The sequence below is a fragment of the Podarcis gaigeae genome, assembly GCF_964106915.1.
Source record: "Podarcis gaigeae genome assembly, chromosome: 5".
Classification (NCBI taxonomy): domain Eukaryota; kingdom Metazoa; phylum Chordata; class Lepidosauria; order Squamata; family Lacertidae; genus Podarcis; species Podarcis gaigeae.
In genome coordinates this window covers 96,652,597-96,675,781 of record NC_139681.1, presented here as the reverse complement: position 1 = coordinate 96,675,781, position 23,185 = coordinate 96,652,597, and the positions used below count along the sequence as shown (strand labels likewise).

Sequence of the window (23,185 nt, the reverse complement as noted above, 5' to 3'; positions counted from 1 at the left end):
GCTCCTACAAGCAAAGTGTCATTCCTACCTCTGAGCTGTGGGATTTTTCAAAGTACAGTGGTACCTCAGGTTACATATGCTTCAGGTTACATACGCTTCAGGTTACAGACTCGGCTAACCCAGAAATAGTGCTTCAGGTTAAGAACTTTGCTTCATTTTAATTTTATTTTTAAATAATATTTATTGAGGTTTTAAAGGTTACACATAAAACAGAAAAACACCAAGTTAAACAAAAAACAAAACAATATCACAATAAAAAAAGAATACAGCAAAAATAAAAATAAAAATAAAAAAATAAGAGAAAAAGAAAAAACAAAAGCAAAAAACACGTCAAACCTTCACATGATCTATCTTTCATTTGCTTGTTTCCTTGACCTCCTCCCACTCCCTTTTTTGTATTCTAATTCAATTAGATATTTCAGCAAATCCTTTCCCTCTTTATTTTGTCCTTATAATCTATCTTAATGTACTATAATTTTACATTCTCTTCTTTCACCAATTAACAATCCGTTTTTACTTTTTTTTTTTAATCCTATTTCTCATTAAAACTAATATATCTATTTGAACTTAATCTCTTAGAACATTTCCACTAGGGTCATAAAAATTTCATTCCATGATTTTTCTCTCCCTCATTAAATTTTTACAAAATTTCCAAATATAAACTTTAAATTCCCAGTCTTCTTCCGCCGTCTCCTCTCCCTGGTCTCGGCCTCTGCCGTCCCTTCTGTCAACTCCAGACAGTCCATCAACCTGGAGATCTTATATCCGAGGCTCTTAAATCTTCTTCACGTCCCTTCTGCCGATCTTCTTTAGTGCTAAAAAGCAGATCTTGGGGTAGCTCCATCCCAACAATGCCTTTATTCCTTCTTAACAGGACAGCCAGACTTCCATAGTTAAAGCTAGGGTCCATAAAGCATTCCAAATCTTGTTTCAAAGTTCCTCCAAATCCAAAGGCCCCAAAAGCTCCAATCTCCTCCTGACCCAGATCCATATCCCAGAATTCAATTGATCCCTGCATTGGGGAATCTCTCCAACTTTCCTTTTCCAGACCAGGCCAGGCTCCAATCTTCAAAATCTGGCTTTTTCTAGTTTCAGTCATTAAGGGCCCCCACTTGTAATCCTCAGTTTGCATCTGTAAGGTTAAGGCTCCCCCTTGTATTACTTTAGGTTCGACCACAGCAACTTTCCCCTTCTCCTTTTCAACGATTTGTTCAGTTAAGGTAGATTCCTGTGCCAGATCCTGGACAACTTCTGTGTTGATACCCACTTTTGATCCCAAGATTGCAATTTTAGTAGCCGTAGTATCTACCTGTTTATGAAGCTTTTCCAACAGATAGTTTGTCTTATAAAATGCAGACACTAAATCATCCCTAACCGACATTCTTGGGATGTTCAGGGTCAAACTCTGGTTTCTCACAGTCCTTATCTTACAGCTGCACTCAGCTCCATCTTGTAACAGTTTCAAAAACTCAGTCCTTTCCAGCACAATTCCAAAGAACTTTGCTTCAGGATAAGAACAGAAATTGTGTTCCGGCGGCGTGGCAGCAGCAGGAGGCCCCATTAGCTAAAGTGGTGCTTCAGGTTAAGAACAGTTTCAGGTTAAGAACGGACCTCCGGAACGAATTAAGTACTTAACCTGAGGTACCACTGTATTTTGGAGCTGTGTGCTTACACGCATATTTGCCACACCAACAAGAAGGCGTTCTTGAAGTGTAGTGGATGCTCAACCAGGAATTGCTCTAAGAACTGAGGACCAGCCTACATGTTGCATTGCCCATGCCCTGTTTGCATCCTTGTGGCATCTCCCTTTTTGGGTAGTTTATTATCCCGTCCTCCTACATTACATGGGAATTTTTCCTTCCAGTATCCTCAAGCAAATCTTCACAAATCTGTTCCCTGCCCCAATTGTCTGGTGCTAGCTTGTGTTCAGCACAGTATGGGAAGCCCCTTCTCCTACTCCAGCTCTGCAAAAGGAAGGATGGGTCTCATGTGTTGCTCTGGGCTTTGCTGCAGACAGATTCTTGCTCTGCTTTTGCCACCTCCCACGTTCATCGTGACGTGAAGGCAAGCCCCACCACCACCCTCCAGTTCCCTGGCATGTGCAGAGGACTTGTGGCAGCCACAAATTACGTCTGGCTAGTAACCAAGCCAACATTTCTGAACTCTGAAATTTATAAAGCTCTAAATGGCTTAGGACCATGGCACCTAAAGACCTAAATTTCATGCATATGGATTTGCCCAGTTTTTAAACCACAAACCTCCGGTCCTGTATCTCTATTCCTCCACCAGCTACAGTAAGGCCCATGGAGACTGGCCACAGGGCCTTTGCAGTTGTAGCACCCCATTTATGGAGCCTCCTTCCCTGAGACGCTCTCCTGCTTCCGTCTCCATTTTTATGTTCAGCACCAGTTGAATAGTTTATTGGCCCAGGCCTTCTAATGCTGGGTTTATAAATCCATTTAGCGATCTTGGCTATATAAGTGCTGCTTTTTTCATTGGAGGCATTTCTTTGTGTTTACGGCTTTGTTTATCTCTTTCATGTATGCTGCTCTGTGAGCCTTGCTGGCCGAGTGGCAGATTTCTGTTTAAGCTGAAATAAGTACAGTGGTGCCCCACAAGACGAACGCCTCGCAAGACGGAAAACCCGCTAGACGAAAGGGTTTTCCGTTTTGGAGGCACTTTGCTAAACGAATTTCTCTATGGGGTTGCTTCGCAAGACGAAAAAATATTGCGAGTTCCCGCGGGTTTTTTTCCGCTTTTTTCCTCCCTTTCCCTAAGCCCTAAGCTGCTTATCAGCTGATCCACTGATAAGCCGCTTAACAGCTGATCGCTAAAAGCCGCTAAACCGCTAATAACGCTAATCCGCTAAGCTGTCAATGGGCTTGCTTCGCAAGACGAAAAAACCGCTAGACGAAGAGAATCGCGGAACGGATTCTTTTCGTCTTGCGAGGCACCACTGTAAATTTCCACACGGTAAGGGATTTGGCTGTGGCATGGTTGCTGCAACAGAAGGGTCCAGCGCCTTCACTGTGGGGCAGACTTCCAAGGGGTCAGGGATGGGGGGGAGGAAAGTGGGAGAAGCAACAGGTGCGACTCTTGCCTTTATGTGTGCTAGGGTGAACCCCAGCCACCCAAAAGCCAGTGGTCTCTATGCGCTCACAGTCCACGGACCCTCACCCCTTCCTCCCTCATCCCAGCACGCATCATGGTTCCAGAGCGCACTTGTGAGAGGGTGTGGCCTTGTGAGAGGGTGTGGCTTGGCAGGGTCAGGTGGGCTGCGTTTGAGGGCTGCCATTCACTTCTGGGCCTCAGGGCAAGGCTCTTAGGGAGCCGTGGGAGGGCTTGACACTCCTCATCCTACCCCTTTGTTGCAAAAACCAGGGGACCCCCCTCCCCAATTCCTGCATAGTCCTGTGAGTTAAAGCCAAAGGGATTTGCTAGGCTCCTTTGAACTCCTTTGAACTCCTCATATCTGCAGGAAATACTTGGAAACAGTGCAGGAGCCTTCCTATCTAGGGAACGATGTGTTGAATCCATCTTGTTACCTGAAAGCAAATTCTTCTAATTTGTTTTATCAGTTCTTTGGCTTTGCTCCTGTTTCCTCCCATGTTGCTGTTAGCAAATGTGGAAGTTTTTCTTTTTTTGAAAAAATATAAAAATCCTCTCTCTCTCTCTCTCTCTCTCTCTCTCTCTCTCTGTGTGTGTGTGTGTGTGTGTGTGCATATAGTAGGCTCACTTTGCTTATAATTAGATTATGATCTAACACTGAGAACAATGAGACGCTACTTGAAGGCAAGTGGAAGAAACTGAAAGGGCCTGACACCTAGTCATGGACTAGCCTCAGAAGATTGCAGATGGAAGCGTTTTAGTGGGGAAAGTTACCAAACAATGGGAGACTTTGTCCATTCTCTCCCCCCGCCCCCCCCATTTCAAACACTTCTATGCCAAATTGTGTTTAAAAATCAAAAGGAACAATTTAGTGCTGTGAGCGCCGGTCGGAATCCATTGCTCTGCTTGGTAGGGAGTCACCTGGGAACTGTACAAGCCTTTAACGATGCCCTCGCCTGGTTCCTCTCGCCCTGGGAGATCTGGGTTAAAGACATAAATAACTGCAATGTAAACAAAGCTGAGAGTTCATCGGCAGGCGAAAACGCCCAGCGCTTGAGTTGCAAGATTGTATATGGGCAGAGAACCTCTCTCTCTCCTCCTCTCTTTTCTCTGACTTCAGTTGGCTTGCTGTCTCTCACGACTGAAGCTGTGTGCCGGGTGAAAGGTTTTCAAGGAACCTGAGACTGGCCTTCTGTCCTTTGGGTTGCTTTCCTTTCTCAAGGTGCAGTGCAATAGAGGAGCTGTCGCTCTGGTGCAGAGCGTGTGCCTTGCATGCCAAACACCCCAGGCTGAACCCGTGGCATCCCTGCTTAACAGGACTGACACAGCAGGGCCAGGGCAAAGAGGTTCAGCCACCCCTCCTGTGAGCGCCCACAGGCACACAGATTCCACATGTGTGCTCCTTTCCTCCTTTGCAAGAGAGATTTCCCCCCATCATTTTTGACACACATGGAAGTGAGTGAGTGGGTGGGTTGGCACTGCCATGCTGCAGGTAGAAGTTTTATCTGCTTCAGGCGGCACTGGTGGTGGGGAATGTATGAAGACAGGAATCAACGTCTCAATAGTACAGCAATGTGTTAAAGTGCTGACTCTGGTGGTGGTGGTGGTTGGTGTGTGACATCTGTGCAAAATAGATGAATAGTAAAGGAGCCAGGTTTTGCTGTGAAATTTGATGATTGCCCCCCCCCCCCGCAAGTGCAAAGGAATGCTCTGTCCCATGAGACTAGGGCCCTTCAGGATTTAACCTCCTTCCATCGGGCCCGTAAGACAGAGCTATTCCACCTGGCATTTAATTTGAATTCAGCCTGATCTTTTATTTCCCTTCCCTTCTCTTCCCTCCCTCTCCCCTTTTATGAAGATCACCCACTCTGAGACCCCACAGCTAATTCTCCCCTGGGCTCCTCGCTGGCCCAAGTAGGACCAATTCAGCCAGCTAGCCCTGGAGATTATCTAATTGATTTTTGATTTTTATTGTTATTCATGTTTTTTTATACCGTATTTTATGCTGCTTTTATAATTAAGTGTTTTAAAGTGTTTTAAATTTGTTGTTAGCCGCCCTGAGCCCGGTTTTTGAACTAGGAAGGGAGGGGTATAAATAAATAAATTTATTATTATTATTATTATTATTATTATTATTATTATTATTATTAAAGGTGCAAAACTCAGCTTAAGTTCATAGATTATAGAGTTGGAAGGAACCCTGAGGGTCATCTATTCCAACCCCTGCAATGCAGGAATATGCAGCTGTCCCATACGGGGACCGAACCTGCAACCTTGGCGTTATCAGCACCACACTCTGACTGACTGAGCAGTCCGCTTGGATAATCAGGCCAAAGATCCATTTAGCCCAGCATCCTGTTCTCGCAGTGGCCAAACAGAGGCCTCAAGGGAAAGCCCACAAGCAGGATCCGAGCACAAGAGCCCTTTCCCACCGGCAATTCCCAGGAACTAGTATTTGGGGTCATATTGCTTCCAAAAGGGCAGGGACAACACGACCATTGTGGTTAGTCGCCATTGATAGCCTTATCCTCCATAAAATTGTCTCATCCTTTTCCAAAGCCATTTCAAGTTGGTGGCCATCATTAGTTTTCTTGGGAGCATTGTAAAACCAATACAGTTATCTGTTTTAATTATCAGGTTTTTTTTTATCCACTTAATATTCTATTCTCTGACTGATGGTCTATGACTGTAATAAACTGATTGATTGATTGATTGATTGATACAGTGAGAGGCTCTAATGAGGAGGGGCAGGATTATAGCCAGACTCTTTTGCCTATATACCACCCTTGTGCTTTGATTCCTCTAGGTGCACACAAGCAAGGCTTGGCGAGGACCAGAAATCACTCTGAATCGGCCAGAGCCCCCCTAAATGTGGAGAGGAGGCGGCAGCTCTCTGAATCACATACAGACACCATGAGCAACAATGACTGCAGAATGGGCCAGCGGCAGCTGGGGACCCCCAGAGGTATGAATGGGGAGGTTCCGCAGTTGAAAAGTGAAGCTTGCTTTCTTCGTGCATGCTCTCGATGCCCATAAAAGATGAGCTGCATGGAAGTCTGCTCAGAAATGGGAATCGCCTTGGATGATCAGCTGTGTGCTCTTTCAAACCCTGATGTTGTGATTCTGAATTCTAATTCAGGTGTCTCAGATCAGCTTTACAAGTCCCTGTGCATCTGTAGGAATCCAGAACCAGACCTCATGAAAACCTCGGGTCCTTTATTCTCTTCAGGCAGCCAACACATTTTTGGTGCTCAAGGTTGTAGAGGAAGCAGAAGACCTGTCCTGCAGAGCCCCTTCTCTTCTCCTCTTCCCTTTTGATTTCCATGTCTCCCCATGCTTCCTTTCCCTCTTGCTAAAAGTACGGTAAACCTGCGGTTTGGTTTTTTCTAATCATTTGGCGCAATTATGGAATAGAGACAAACAGCAAGGAGTAAATATCAAGGAGTTACCATCGTTTGATCAAACACGGTCATTATATCTCAGCTTAATCAGCCCTGATATGAACAAACTCCTTTCTGTGCACTCAGCCCTGCTGCTCAAAGGCCCATCAAGTCCAGCAACCTCTTTCCTAGAGTGGCTTTGGAGGTTCTGCCCTCAGAGCATGCTGCCTTTGATTTTGGAGTAAACATATTGATGTCATGACCAGCAGCCATTGATAACCTTGATCCTCCATGAAGTTGTTTGATCTCAAAACCACCTAAGGTGGTGGTTGTTGTCCCAACTTGTGGTAAAGAATACCATAGTTTTAACCGGTGCTTTCCCCCCCTAAAAAAAATGTCATTTTGTCATTTAAAAAAAATGTCATTTTGACTCAAGAAAACCACCATTTTATAGTTCAGATTCGGGAAAAATAAATATAGTAAATGACAAAAGTACAAAGAACGTACATTACCTCATATTACACAGCTGACAGTAACTTCTACATTGGCATGAGGTTGTATGCACTAACATCTTCCCTCCTACATTCAGCTCTTACTTCACACATTAAACGCTCGCTTCCATCTGAGACTCAGGAAACACTGTGACAGGAAATCGGGCTGCCATCAGGGGTAGCAATGGAACTGACGGTTCACCGTGCTAGAGAAGAAACTAAAATTTTTAATATTTTTAGTTTCTTCTTCCGTTAGATTCATAAAATGTTTAGGGGTATGTGTCCCCCTGCATCCCCCCCAGAAAAAAACCCACTGGTTTTAACTATGCCTCAAATGTGGAGAAGTTCTCCCATTTGTCTGTCCCTGACCTTCTGCTGGATGTTTTATCCTATGACCCAGGATTCTGATATCACAAAAGAGGAAGAATAACTTTTTTCTGGTCAGTTTCTCCGCAGCATCAAGAACTTTCTGTCATGCCCCCGCTTACTCATTACCCTCCCGCCAAATACCACAACCTTTCCTTATAAGGGAGATGCTCCAACCACTTGGTCATTTTGGTTGGCCTTTTTGAACCTTCCTCAGTGCTACAATGTCCTTTTGGAGTCAAGGCAACCCAAACTGGACACAGTGCGGAAGCACCCTAGGTTCTTAAAAGAGCATTTATGATACTGGCCGTTTTATTTTCAACCCCTTTCCTAATGATCTCAAGCGTGGAATTTAGCTTCATCACAATAGCCGTGCACCAGGCCAGCATCCTCTCTGAGTTTTTCATGACAACTCTGAGATCCACCCTTTGGGTGAACTAGGGAACTAGCCAGGATATCTTCTGTTTACAACCATTTCCTGTTTTCTTTGAACAGGTAAACTGTTAATTGAAGGCTTCCCGGTTTGTTTGGTGTCTGGTACAAACAAGTGTGAAGAAAGGGCTCCCTTAAATGATCATTCTGGGTTGCTGGAAAATTAAGCTTCCTTAGCCATGGTTTTTGCGTGTCTGAACTGAGCCATTGGTCTCTGTAAAAACAAACAGCTTTGTTATACATGGTGAGGCAGTGATTCTGCCTTTTTTTTCTTCCAGGCGGTCCCTACACCACCTGCTTGGCCCCTGGCGACAGAAAGAATCGGAGCAAGCCAACTCGGGGGAGGAAGAAAGTATTTGAAGCCTACATGTCAAGGGAGGATGTCTCAGCAGGGCTGAAAAGGAAAACACTTATTCAGGTACTTGGAACTTGGAACGACTGCAAAAGCAGCAAGTTGTTGCTGTGGATTTGCATTTGGGGATGCTACGATGGAGGCAGTCCTTCTGTGGTCCCCCCCCCCCCGTGCTTGTTCACCTGTGTAGCTCTCAGGTAGGACTGCAGGCATCAATGGGCAGAATTGGTAGATGGGCATGTTAATCAGCGGAACAGATTGGAGAGTAGCTTTTCGGTATTTAAAACTATTTCAGGCAGAAGAGGGGAAACCTTTTCCTTCTCTTCCTCTCTGCCTCTTCACTGAGGACAGGGAACAAATGGTTTTATAGTGTAGGAAGGTGCGATGCTCTTGCCTAACCTTGAACATAAATCTCCCAAGTTAGTGGGCTTCAAACGTTAGGCCCTCCTCGAGTCCCTACTGCGTCACCCCTTTCCCAGACTCCACATAACTTCTTAAGCCATTTTGAAGGCTAGGAACCAATGCTGTGCGCTCCCCTTTCTTCTTTCTAAACGGGAAGCCGGGTATGAAAGATGAGAGGCTGAGATGGGGTTAATCTGAGCAGAAGTGGTGGTGAATTCATGCAGGGTTGATATTGCTGGTGGAATAAATTAGCCTTCCAGCTCCTCTAAGTTCACCGTTCCTGGTCTAGCTAGTAAGAGCAGATCAGCAGCAGAATACAGAGCTATTGAGGAGGCTTGGGATCTCCTTCCTCTGAGATTTTCCCAAAGAGGCATCTGTCAGAGGATGTTTGAGGCGTAGATTATCCACTCTCAGGGGGTTGGCTTAAATGACCTAGTGGATCCTGTCCAGCTCTGTGGTCATGGTCATGGTTTTTGAAGAAGAAAGTCAGGATATTGTGACTGAGGCCCTACAGTCTTGAGAGTACTGACACCCTCTGGCAGGTGTGGAGGTAACCTGTTCTGAAGAGTCAGAAGAACATTAGTTCAGTGCATTTTCCCCTCTTGAATGCCTGCCTCTTCCTGCACAATTGGGGGAGGAAAACACAAAAATCTCCACCGATAAATATAGCAGCTATTGTTTGTGAGTGATTGCAAAGTAATGCGGGTTAAGGATGACATCATGAGATTCTGCAGCCAGAGCCTCGGCCCCTGACACACATGTGAGAACAGTTGTTCTTTGCAGATGGGGAGAGCGGCTGGTTCCAGATATGATATCACAGCGTGAAATGCACAACATTGTAAATAGGATTTTCATAGGCACAGATAATAAGGCCCATCTGCTTTCGAGGAGGAACGTGGGGAGTTCCTTCCTTTTTCCAGAAGAAAAGCACCGGAGGAAAAAGTGAGGTGCATATGCGTGTGTTGTGAGGCTGACTGTCTTTGCTTCAGTTTGTTGACATTTGGGTGGTGACACACGTGGTAGGCCATGTTAGGTATGCGCCTGCCACATATGCAATGCCTGCTATTGCTGCGCAGATGGGCTGCAGTCATACGGCTGCAGTGGCATAGCTTGGGTTGCCAGTGCCCGGGGCCACATGGAGGGGGTGGGAGGGAAACGGGAAGGAGTACGCATGCGCATTCAACTGCCTAAGGATGTCTGCGTCACCTGGGAGATCGCAGCCACAGAGAAAATAAGATAAGAGTTGCTCTGTTGTCTGGAGAGGTTGCTTCCTGGTTCACAAGGAGAAGCCGTTTTCAACTGAGCCCAGTGATGGAAGCAAGTAGCTGTGCTGAGGCAGCACCGATAATTGAAATTATGTGCCCCTAACAATTTTGCACCTGAGGCAGCTGTCCTGGTGGCCCCCCTACGACTCCACTGTATGGCAGTCTTGGAATTGTTGGCCTTTGGTGATGGGGGTTTACATAAGGTATGCTCCCTGCAAGCTTCTTACATATCAAGAACTAGAATTGAATGATGGGTTGAAAGAAGAGTTCCTTTCAGATGTTCTCTGCCAGATCTGGTTCCTGCACAGTTAAAGTGTGCAAAGGGGGCCTGTAGCCAGCAAGAACAGGCCTCTGAGCAGCCTGATTCAGAAGTCACACGTCATCTCTCCTAGACTGTTGGTGTCAGGAGGCTTCCTTGGTTGAGAACGTGAGCAGAGCCATCTTGGATCAGGCCCATCGTCCAGCATGCTGTTCTCAGCTTGGTCAACAAGGTGCCTCCTCAGGGAAGCCTGCAAGCAGGACCCGAGAGCAACAAAAACTCTCCCCATTTGTGACCCCCACCTCCTGGTATTCAGAGGGCATTCTGGTGGGGTGGCCACAGGCTTGCTGCTCACCTTACATTACTCCTTGGGGGCAGGGGCTGGCTCAAGTCCGTTCATTGGAATGAAACAGAATGGCACATATGCATTCTTATGCTACTGCTGCTAGCATTAAAATCTCTCTCTCTCTCTCTCTCTCTCTCTCTCTCTCTCTCTCTCTCTGTGTGTGTGTGTGCGTATGTGTGTGTGTGCACGCTTACTGTTGCAGCACAGTTCCTTGCATACATGACTCAAAGCTCCCGCTCTCTTTTCCACATGTGAGCAAAGAACGTTAATGTCCAAAAGGGTCTAGTGCCAGGCTACAGCGCAATATCTTTGTTCCTCAAATGGTTTGGAATGTGCCTGCTAAGTGACTTTTAGCAAAACAAAGCATCTTTTCTATAGAAGTATAGTCTGGAGGATGAGTAATGTGTCCTTTTTCAAGTGGTGGGTCCCTTGTGTGAATGAAAAAAATCTCAGAACTGGCTGCTCCCCCCCCCCCCATCATAAATCAGCATATTTTTCATGTATGGTCACCCACATTGCAAGTCCTACCAAAATGCCACCCTCCTCCAACCCATTACAGTGAATTTATATGGGGGGATAAAACGTTTTTGTTCTATGATTGTTATCAATCGCAAATGGAATAATTATGAAAACTTCCACTTTAAAGCCTACTTAAATGCCTCTGATTAAAGTTTGGCTGCAATTTCAAATGCTGACACGAATGCTTTATGTAAACTTAGATGCAGTTTTTAACTGAAGGCATTTGCTATGTTTTCCAGAATGCTTTATGAGTTTACTTCTAAAAATTACCCATAATAAAATAAGGTTCCTCAAGTAAAGCAATGAGGATGATCGAATCTAGGGAAGATGAGAGATTAGGTGCTATTCTGCTAATGTTAGCACAAGGATTTCTGGTTGTTCAGTGGGACACCCCCTGACATGCGCCCCATACCCTCCCCAGGTTTTCTCCAGAAGGTTGGGATTCCACTCGTTTTATTTCATTATAGATTCATATAAATCATAACTTGAAATGCTCGCTTCACTTTCAAGTCCTTGATTTCAGCTTGAATGCAAGAAAAGTCCTATAGTTTTGCAGATATAGTGGTACCTCGGGTTACATACGCTTTAGGTTACAGACTCCGCTAACCCAGAAATAGTGCTTCAGGTTAAGAACTTTGCTTCAGGATAAGAACAAAAATCGTGCTCCAGCGGTGCGGCAGCAGCAGGAGGCCCCATTAGCTAAAGTGGTGCTTCAGGTTAAGAACAGCTTCAGGTTAAGTACGGACCTCCAGAACGAATTAAGTACTTAACCTGAGTTACCACTGTACATACCAAATAGTTTTGTAGTTTAGTGGATACATACCAGTCTAAGATGTTTGCAGTAGCTACCACCTCTGGACAAGAAAGATGGGCATTTATTTATTAAAATAAAAGCATTTGAACTGCTGAGACAAAATCCTTACTCATCCATAAAGATCATCCTGGATAGTTCAGTTTAAATCATAGAATCATAGAATTAGAAGGGTCTAATCCAATCTCCCTGCAATGTGGGAATCTAAAGCTAAAGCAACCATGACAGAAACCTCCAAGGAAGGAGAGTCCATAACTTCCCGAGGGAGACAGTTCCACTCTCAAGCAGCTCTTGCTGTCAGATAGTTTTTTTTTTGTATGTTTAGTCGGAATCTCCTTCCTTGTAACTGGAAGCCATTGGTTCTAGTTCTATCCTCTGGAGCAGGAGAAACCAGCTTGTTTCCTGGTTGTTAGAGCATGGTGCTGATAACAGCGGGGTTGCAGGTTTGATTCCCCGTATAGGACAGCTGCATATTTCTGCACCGCAGGGGATCGGACTAGGTCAGGCCCCCCCCCAACCCCAGCCCTCCAGCTGTTTTGGGACTACAACTCCCATCATCCCTAGCTAACAGGACCAGTGGTCAGGGACAATGGGAATTGTAGTCCCAAAACAACTGGAGGGCTGAATTTGGGGATGCTTGGACTAGATCAGTGTTCCCCAACCTTGGGCCTCCAGCTGTTTTTGGACTACAACTCCCATAATCCTTGACCACTGGTCTTGCTAGCGAGGGATGATGGGAGTTGTAGTCCAAAAACAGCTGGAGGCCCAAGTTTGGGGAACACTGGACTAGATGATCCTCAGGGTCCTTTTCGAATCTGTGATTCCATGATCTATGATTCTGTGATCAGTGGGGAGGCTGAAGCGGGTGCGGGGAGGGTTCCAGGTGCTGGACTACAACTCTGTCCATTCAGCCATCATGGACAGTGGTCAGGAATGATGGGAGTTGTAGTCCATAACATCTGGACGTAAGAAATGCCCTCCCGGGTCAGGCCAATGGCCCATCTAGTCCAGGATCCTGCTTCCACAGTGGCCGACTAGATGCCCCAGTGGGAAACTGGCAAGGAGGATTCAAGCTCAAGGGCCGTCTCCCCTGCATTTTCCAGCAACTGGTGTTTTGAAACTTCCAGCAGATTGGTGAAGGCAGCTTTAGGGCACTGTTCCCTCAGCAAGAACCAAGACACAGCCCCATGCCTCTCTGAAGTCTAGTTTCGAGGTTGCTTGATTCACAACGGACGTGAAAAAGGCACATTCAGTGTTGGCCGTTATTAGAAAAATATGATTCATACAAGCCAGGAGGTTGCTAATGCTCATGACAGCTGGGTATTTTATGTACCTGCTTCTGGCTGTGGATTGTACTTGTTTAAAAAGATTGACGCCCTGCCTCTTGATTTCCATGGCAGCTCACAAAAACAATACGGCCCAGTAATCCCTGTTCCCCTGGCTAGTGCCCTTCCTTTGCTTCTGCAGCCTCAGGACGGTTGGCGGTCGATGCCGGGCGCATTCTGGCAGAGGAGGTGGAAGCAAGATCTCTGCTGCCCCTCCTCTGGCTAATGGCTGAGGCTGCGGCATTCTTCCTGGGAGGAGTAGGGCGCAGATTCCTGGTGGCCCTTGGTCCTCTAGATTGGGGGTGGGGAGCTAGATCTGGCCACCCGCTGCAGGCCAAGTTTCACAGGTGACCCATCCCTCTGCCCCCCAGTTTGGAACCAAGCCATTTACTTGCCCTACACATAGGCATGGCTTGGCTGACACAGCCTTGCAGACCAAATGGAGATGCCTGGTGAGCCTAGTTAGGCCTGCAGGTCAGAGTTGCGCAGCACTAGTGTAGCTGGGGCCAGAGGTCAGAACCTCCTTTTCCTTACTTCAAGCTCTGAACCTTGGACAGAAATGCCCTTCCTGTGTCCAGGTTTGGCCCTCACTTCAGGCCACCGTGAAAGATGCATGGTTAGTGGCAGGGCCCAGTCCTTTGACTTTCTGGGGAGCTTGACTGGCTTTTTACGGCCTTGATGTGGCTTTAGCGCTGGCTCCTCTGGAGCTCCTCCTGACTCTCTTCCAGTGAAGCCACTTGGGGGCTGCTGATGCTGCCAGGAGCAAGTCTCCATCTCTGCTGGAAGATCTGGACTTACACCCAGCTCCACTGAAACCATGCTGTTTGCATTCTTTGTTGCCAGAATGTCCAGACCCTGCATGGGGCACCTCTGACCTGCAGGTTGAATCCAGCCACCCATGCCTCTGTAACTGCCCTTGGGGTGTTCCCTATTCCATGTCCCTCTTCCCAAGCTGGGACACTTCCAGGACCTCCACTGTGGCCTCCCCAAATCCCTTTCCTCCTGAGCTAGAACGTGTCCTTGAACTCTGATGGTGCCTTTTGCTTGTCTGGCTGGAGGATAGAGAGAAGTGGCTCCATGGCAACACCTTCCTGTTTTGCATGGCTGGAATGCAGCCTGCTGCAGAAAGGTGAGACTTGCACCTGTTACTCCACCCACTTCTGGCTTTGGCCACTGTTGGTGTGCCCATGTGCAAAAAAAACCTTTCCCCACTCCTTGCTGGTGTTACTCCTGATGAAAGCCCTTGATGCTGACACCAATGTGATTATTATTCAGTCTTTTTCCAGGACTATAACATGGAAGGGAGGGTTAAGGTGACATCATCACAATAAGCAAAAAGCAGCATAATGGCTCTGGTAGTTTTAGTGGTACGGTGGTACCTCAGGTTAAGAACTTAATTCGTTCCGGAGGTCCATTCTTAACCTGAAACTGTTCTTAACCTGAAGCACCACTTTAGCTAATGGGGCCTCCTGCTGCCGCCGCACAGTTTCTGTTCTCATCCTGAAGCAAAGTTCTTAACCCAAGGTACTATTTCTGGGTTAGCAGAGTCTGTAACCTGAAGCGTCTGTAACCTGAAGCGTCTGTAACCTGAGGTACCACTGTATTGCATTAAAACGGGTCAGCAACCTAAGGCTCATGGGCCGGAAGCGGCCCGCGGAAGTCGTTTGACTGGCCCACGAGCCGCTGCCAAACCGAGTTGCCCGCTTGCGCGCTGCGCTAAACCGGTGCAACGCAGTGGGGGACTAACTTCCGCGGTGCTGGAAATCGTGTCTGCGCATGTGCAGATGCCAGAAATCACAGGTGTGTGCTATCCGGCACACAGAGGGTTCTCTGCGGGAATGATCCGGCCCAGGCAAGATAAACCTTGCTGACCCCTGCATTAAAACAACTCGTTTCTCCCCTGATCTAATTTCTGTTCTTTTGTCTTTTTTTTTTTAAAGGGACCCCTGAGAATAAACCCCAAGAAATACCACGAGGCCTTCATTCCATCTCCAGTAAGTAATGTGTAACACAGTAAACAGCAAATGTGCAGAAGGTGAACGGCTGGAGCACCAAGGAATTAAGTCCCAAGACGTGCACAGAGCATGCCAAACCTTTGGGCGCAGTCCATGAAGCATTGCTGCTCCCCTGCCTCTGATCTATGCAAACCTCGCTGAAACGAACACCAGTATAGCAGGAGGGGAGATGGGTGTTCTGGTACACGACGATCCGAACTTTTAGTGCTAGAGGTGATGTTCGTTCTGAGCTTGGCGAAGCCAGCTGAGCCCAGGTTGGAGACCACCGGCTAGCTCTAAACCCAAGGGTTTATGATTACGCTTACAGATGGCTTACAGATTTTCCCCTGACTTTAAGTTAAGCTCCCCCAAACAAATGTGCTTCTCTGCTGCTGGTTTGCAGCATGAGCTAATTTGCGAACTTGATATCAAAGTAATGTGCATGCTGCATTTTAACGTTCTTGCGTCTGAATGCCAAACCACGTGCGGTTTGTGAAGCCTCCTTCAATCATGGACCGTGCATGCCTCCACTTTCTTCTTATTCTTTTTTTGCGGGGCCATTGGTTAAGAGAAATTAGGGACGCCGGGGTTTCGGCTGTACCGTGCCTTGTGAATGAAGGGGGTACACACGTTGCTACACTCGTAGGAGCCAACTTGTTCATCCGGTGAAGTGAAGGTTGAGAGTTCAGGACACATAAAAGGAAGCACTTCTTTACGTAGTGCATTACTAATCTATGGAACTCACTGCCACAGGAGGCAGTGAGGGCCACCGAGTTGGATGGCTTAAAAGAGGATTAGACAAATTTGTGGAGGAGGAGAGGGCCATCAAGGGGATGGAGTTGAGAGATGACCTAACCTGGGGAGAAAACAGTAAAGACCTGATGAAGAGAGCACAGCAGAGGTTATATTTTCTGAGAATCCTCTGGAAAAATGATCTTTCAAAGGACCTATTGATGGCATTTTACTATTGTACTGTTGAGAGTTTATTAACTTATGATCTGTGTTTGTGGTTTGGGAGCTGCACGGTCCGGGGAAAAACAATGCTGTCCAGGGTTGTAAAAGACTGCGGAGAGAATAATTGGGTGCACTCTTCCCACCTTGGATCAAATCGATGCTTCCAGGTGCCATAAGAAAGCTGCAGAGATAGCGCAGGATAGTGCGCACCCCGGAAATGATCTCTTTCAGCTTCTGCCTTCTGGAAGAAGGTCCAGGGTTATAAAGACTAGGACTACTTGCCTGAGAAACAGTTTTTATCCAAATGCGATTTTGGTTTTAAACACATGTAAAGTAGTCTCTGTGGGAGTATATTGTATTTAATTATGGGGTATCAGAGTTTTTAGGCGGTTAACCAGGCTGGGATAGCAGGCTTGCTGGTTTTTTAATGTCTGATGTAGATTTTTTTCAATTTCGTTCTGTATGGGACGAAGACAATAAAGATTATCGTATCGTATCGTACTAGCCAGGATGGCTTTGCTCTGCCTCTACAATCAGAGTCAGCAACGCTTCTGAACAGCAGTTTCTGGAAACCCCAGGTGGGAGAGACTGCTGTCCTGCTGGAATCCTTCTTGCTGGTTTCCCATAGGCATCTAGTTGGCCTCTGTGAGAACAGGATGCTAGACTGGACAGGCCATTGGCCTCATCCAGCAGGCTCTTCTTATGTTCTCATAAGCCTCCTTTTGTTTTCTTTCTTTCTTTCTTTATTAATTTTGTATTACCGCCCACCCCTTCGCCTGCAGTTCACAGCATAAAAATACAAGATAAAAACACAAAATACGCAATAAAAATAGGAACAGAAACCAAACAATAACCCCCGTTCCCCCCTCCCACAAACCTCGGGCTGCTGCGCTTGCTTATAATCCTGTCTTTGCTCAAAGGACTTCAGTGTGGTGTACATCTTTTAGGCTGGCCGACAACAGTCCTGCAAGGTAGGTTTGTCTGAGAGATGGCAACTGTCCTGAGGTTTACAGCAAGCTTTATAGCAGAGTGGGGCTTTGTACCTGGGGGGGGGGGGGGTAGCTTAGTCGGTAGAACAAGAGACTCTTAGGTTTCAAGCCCCACATTGGATGTAAAGATTCCTGCTTTTCAGGGGGTTGGGCTAGATGACTCTTGTGGTCCCTTCTAGCTCTATGAAGTCCTGCATTCTAACCTCTCAACCCTATTTCTAAAAGTCGTTCATGAGAGGTTGTAAGGCATCTACTTTAGGGTAGTGTCAGCCCACGACTGGGATGATGCGGGGTCCGAATGATTAGTTAACGTTAAGCCTGCCCACCTCTAGACGGGCACAACAAGGTTTGCCTCATGGAGGGATAACATGAGCACTCTTAAGTCGTCGCGTGTGAGCTGGGCAACCCATGCAGGTGCTCAGTTTGGCAGAGGCCCACATTGCACCATTCTTCCCCCTTTAATAATGTGTGTGGAAGAGGGCATCAGCATGGGTTCTTCTTAGCGCTAGTTCACATATTCCTTGTCACTTGCCCAGGGAGGCATGAACTAGGCGGTAGACGTATCACATTTACTGATGTGCCATTGAATCTAATGCGCACCTCTGTTTTCAGAACCTTGAAACCAAAAAAAAAGTATTTGCTGGCAAATGTAAACGTGCCATCAAATCTAATGCACACCTTAATTTTTGCAACATAATTTGGCAAAAAATTGGCATTCGTAAATCCAGTATATTGAAATGCATGCTGTTTTGAATATGCAGTTATGCTGGTGCATAAAAAGGCACTTATTTGCATTTTGAGGGGACTGTATATTCATTATTCAAACAGACAAAACAGCCTTGTAGATAATTCCTGTTGCTCATTAGCTGTGAGAATTTTAAGAGCTTATTTTTCCAGTTTTATATAGCACAGAAGCATGGATATGTGCAGAGGCCTTGCAACCCTCCGCTTTGCTTTTTACCACAGGGTGGGCAGCATCCCAGTGCTTGCAGGTGTTTCCAAGGGGTCAAAGGCTGTGACAGCTGGCATCTCGAGAAAAGCCAGCCATTCTCCTTAAGACCCAATCCTATGCTCGTTTATAATTTTTAGTCATCAACAGTCCAGTGGGCATATGTTAAAGTGGCACCAGGATAAAACGAGGTCTGCAAAGAATGAAATAATGTTTTTCAAAACTGAAATTTAATTGATGCTGACACAAAACCCCACACATATGCCAGGTAGAATAGAAGCATTGCCCCCGACCCCACCCCCTCCCCATTCCCCCCTCCACCTCTTTCCCCCTTTTCTTCCTAATGTAACACTTAACGTCTCACAGCAAATGAAACTGATCTCCAGAAAACGCAGCTTGAATAAAAGAGACATTGCACATACTTTTCGTAAACTAATAAATCTTTAATAAAAATATATTAAAAACAAAACAGAAATTTGAGTTTCCTTGAAGCAGCTCCCGCTGTGTTTCGGTGTGCATAGGATTGTAGCCTTAGGCTTTGCTGAGGAGGAATCCATTCCCGAAATCCCACGCACTCTTGGGGGCGTATGGGGACCGTGTGATTTAACCTCTTAGGCTCCGTTCTTTTGTGCAAACAACCTGTTTATGATAAACGACAGAATGAAGAGACATTTCTAGTCTCCCTGGCTGGGGTCGCCTTTCTGGCACTGCAGCTGGTAGATAAGGAGCTCACTTTTTATTTCTTCCCTTACAGACAAAGAGCTAAACGATGGGCTTTTTTTTTTTTTTTTTTTTAAGAAACTGGCACCCGTCACCTCCTGGCATGGCTAACTTTGCCAGGGGAGGGGTTGCTGCAGCACGCGGGTGATGACTGAAATAAGAGGGCCCTTCTCCCGAATGATGATGTAAAGCATTTTTTAAGGACGTGGTGGGATTACTTGGGGAGTTGAGGTGAGAGGGGGATGGGGAAGAGAAAATCTGGACTCGTCAGAGGAACAGCTTCCAGGCGGAATTATGCTAGTCCAAGAAGCTTTGCAATTTTTCTGCATCTTGTCATGGGAGGCAGCCTTTGCACAGCTGTTGAGCTGCTGCTATGGAGGGTCGCTTGTCTTGCTGTGGAATCGCCTCCGTTTCACATCAGGGCAGCGGCCTTCAGCCTCTTCAGCAAAGAATCCCAGCCTTGGAGCCACGTGGAAGGTGGGCCTTCCCAGGCAATCATTTACTCCTTTGTAATAAATGCACAGTTCTTGCAGGTGTGGTGGTGGTGCAAGACCTCTTCCCCCGGCACACTTGCTGCAAAGGAGACAGCCTTTCCCCCAGCGATATCTTGATGTGAAAAGGCACAGTTCACCTTTCTTTTCCTTTTCCTTTTTTTAGGTGAACCTGTATTTTATTCTGACAGCCAGCACAGTAACCCATAAGATAGATCCCTACCCCTAAGTTAGCCTTGCAAATTGCCCTATAACTCTGCTTATGTCTTCATTCATATATATATAAATTCAAAATATTAAAGAGAAAAAACTTTTACCATATCCATATATGAGATTCTCTGAATCTCGCGACTTCCCCCTGTCCCCTGCATGGGTTCTTAAAATAATTTTTCTAAAGCTATATATCATCATGTTCTCCACAGTTTTCATCTCTCTGAATTATCTATATTTTTTGTTTCTTTGCAAGTTATTTTTAAAGTCCAGCTAACATTTTTATTTGTTTACAATGGTCTCCTAAGTAAATTCTAAATTTCCCCCATTCTTTTTTAAAAGTCAATATCTCTTGATTCCTGAGTCTCCCAGCTAGTTTTGCCATTTCTGCATAGTCCAGCAGTTTGGCTTGCCATTCTTCCTTGGTCAGAACTGTTGATTCTTTCCATCTTTGGGCTAGTAATATCCTTGCAGCTGTTGTTGCATGCATAAGCAGTCTTTTCTGGTCTTTTGGGATATCAGAGCCTGTAATTCCTAATAGAAATGCTTCTGGTTTTTAAACAAATGTTATTTAAACATTTTTTTCAATTCATTGTATATCAGTTCTCAAAAGGACTTTGTTATCTTGCATGACAACTACATATGATAAAAGGTACCCTCCTTTTCTTTATACTTTCAGCAAATATTAGAACTTGTTCTATACATTTTGAATAACTTTGTTGTTGTTGTTTAGTCGTGTCCGCCTCTTCGTGACCCCCTGGACCAGAGCACGCCAGGCACTCCTGTCTTCCACTGCCTCCCGCAGTTTGGTCAAACTCATGTTCGTAGCTTCGAGAACACTGTCCAACCATCTTGTCCTCTGTCGTCCCCTTCTCCTTGTGCCCTCCATCTTTCCCAACGTCAGGGTCTTCTCCAGGGAGTCTTCTCTTCTCAGGAGGTGGCCAAAGTCTTGGAGCCTCAGCTTCAGGATCTGTCCTTCCAGGGAGCACTCAGGGCTGACTTCCTTCAGAATGGATACGTTTGATCTTCTTGCAGTCCATGGGACTCTCAGGAGTCTCCTCCAGCACCATAATTCAAAAGCATCAATTCTTCGGCGATCAGCCTTCTTTATGGTCAGATACCACCAGTACATCATTTCCATATAATTTTCTTTCAGTGTACAACATGCTGTGAATTTCAAATCTGTTCTCCATAGCCTCTCCCCACACTCCGTCTTTCTTCCCCCACCCCACAGTGGGGGGGACGGGGACCTGCCACCCTGGGAGGTGGCATCCCACTCTTGCATCCCTGAGAGCCACATCTACCCTCTCAGCTTCTTCAGGTCAGCCACCTTGGCCTCAAGGAAATGAAGCTGTTCTCTGAGGGCCAGGAGCTCATTGCACCAAGCAAACACCCACAACTTGTACCCAGCAGGCAGATTGTCAGACATGTGACGTTCTGTACTTTAAGCTGGTAGCTTTCCACCTGCATGTCTTCTGCTGCTGTCCATTGACTTGCTCCTTACCTTGATGCCTTGCCACTCTTCACATGCTGGTGTCTTTTTCACAGTGCAATTTCTTTCCTTTTTCTAAATCAAGCCCCTGAGTCTACGTGGCTTGAACCAATTTTAAGGAAAGGGGATTTTTATTGCCAGCAAGGGAAAGTGGTGCTTCTGTTGGCTGGCAGCAATAATTAGCAGATAATTAAGGCAGCAGCCGAGCTTGCCTTAGAAAAACAAGAGACTCCATACTGCTAGTATCTAATAGTGCTTTGCTCATGGATAAACTCCTGTTTTTGGTCATTTGAGTGGTGGCATCTTACTGTGGTTCAAAAGACTGATGGGATTGCTTCTCATTTCAGAATCTGGAAGGCTTCTGAGTGCCATTATTTGAATCTTCTTGCTTTTATTGTTGTGGGAAATCAGTAACTTGTGTACTGCGCCTCTCCATATGTATAACGCCACCACTCATCCTCTTTAAATCCCTCAAAAACCTACCCCTTTGTTGAAGTCTTTGGTGTAACTTTTAGTCCTCGTTCTCCTCCCTGGGGTCTGTTTGCCTTCCATGCTGCTTCTGCCCACCCATCAGACAGATGGAGGGGCTGTGGTGGCCTGGAAAGCTTCATGCTACTCTCAGGGGACACGCATGCAGAGGGGTATTGTCCAGGGGCGGCCCATTGGACCCGAGCCTCGAGTCTTTTGGATTGGGCTCTGCATCTCTTGCCCCTCCCTCCTTTGAAGAGTCATTAAAACAAAGCAAAACACAGAGCTTTCCTTTCAGGGTGGCTGGGTGGATAGTGCAGGCTGTTGAGACCACAGCCTTCTGCCTCTTTAATTTCCCCAGAGGCATATTTGTGTCCTCGTGGATCTGTGCCCCATGCCTTTAACTTCCTTAGCAATGCCCCTGCATGTAAAAGCCATTGCATGTAAAAGACATCAGGCCATTGCGGCTCCAGGCTTTCAGTACTAGGGTGAGGAGATGGTGAACGTGCAATTCTGGGAGGGCAGGGAGATGAACCGAAAAGAGTGCTGAGGGGAGAGAGGGGGGGTGGCTGAGGAATTACAATATACTTCCCAGCCCATGGCAGCAGTGAAGGTGCTTGGAGGGCAGGCAATTTGCAAGTGACCATGGATTATCTAAGAGTTTTGGAACTGCGGGCTTATAATAAGTCAGATCGGTGAGAGCTTGACTTGTGAATCAGGCCACTGAATCCCATTGTTTCTCAAAGCCTTCATTATGCGCATCAGGATAAAAAGGGAGAACCAACTTGATTAAAGCATCCTTGTAAACATTCCCCCCCCCCCCCCGAGAGTATCCAAATCACTACATGCTCTTCTGGAAACAGATGGAAGCTTTCTTTGGTTCTGAGTGGTTTAATGTGTTGTCACCCACTCCCGACATTGCACACTGAAATGTGCAGAACTCTGTGAAGCGGAAGCAATTTCAGACAGGGATCCAGATGTGCTAATGTGCTGGATTTCCCCCCCCCCCCAAAAAAACCAAGTAAGAATTAAACTTCTTGGCCTGGGTCACAGTGCTGGGTGTTTCACTGGGGAGAGTCTACATGGGGCAAAACTGCTTTTGATCCTGTGGTGATGATGATGATATAAAATACCCCGCCCATCTGGCTCTTCAGCATGCAACTTTTAGAGTCAATTCTTCTAATGAAGGTGTTGATTCTTCTTCCAGGTGCATGTGACAGGCAGCTTTGTGATGTGCTAGGAAAACATCTATGAGCCATATAGAAATGATGGGGGTCCTTGCGCAAAGTGCTCTGAGTGAGGTAACTAGTGGTCTCATTCTGCCCCATGGAGGCTTACTACCTAGCCCCCAGCACAGATCCATATACCAAAGATCTCCTTCCTTTATAACGGAGGTGTCATAGCTGGCAATGCTTTGGTAGTTAGTACCCGAAAGTTTGTGTTACTCTGACAGGTGCCATATATTGGCTTCTCCTTTGCTGGTGTGATTCTGAAATTGCTCCCATGCTTTTGAAATTGCTCCCAGCACCTCACTTTCTTTGCCTCCTCAAATGACTGCTGCGGTTTAGGCTTGGTTCTCTTATGTCCCCACCCCACTTTTGGTATGGCTGAAATGGAGATTTAACAGAGGCGACCGCTGCTGAAAAGATCCCCCGTGGCTCTGTGAAATGAATGAGGACGGGTTCCATTGTTTCTCTGCCTTCGCAGAAGACATTTTCACCAGCACATCTCATTTCCAGTTACTTATCCGTTGGCTGTGCCTTCATCCCCTCAGTGAGATTGGTCCAGCACAGCTTTTGCTCTGGATCCAATTTCTCTCTGCGATGGTTGCCCTTCTCCCTGAGCGCTGTGCTATCTTGTCC

General features: G+C 46.3%; 1 protein-coding gene across 7 annotated transcripts in view; it reads left to right on the top strand.

The window, feature by feature from the left end:
- The window catches only part of DIS3L2 (DIS3 like 3'-5' exoribonuclease 2), a 201,269-nt gene that overhangs the window by 17,709 nt on the left and 160,375 nt on the right, over positions 1-23,185 (top strand). For all 7 annotated transcript variants that reach the window (XR_014564298.1, XR_014564299.1, XM_083739250.1 and 4 more), the window contains 3 exons: positions 5,915-6,073; positions 8,056-8,195; positions 14,997-15,050. Coding sequence is in view for 5 of the 7 variants with exons in the window: in XM_083739250.1 (XP_083595376.1) it covers positions 5,915-6,073; positions 8,056-8,195; positions 14,997-15,050 (353 nt within the window). In the remaining 2 variants the exon portion in view is untranslated. The remainder of the gene's footprint in view (positions 1-5,914; positions 6,074-8,055; positions 8,196-14,996; positions 15,051-23,185) is intronic.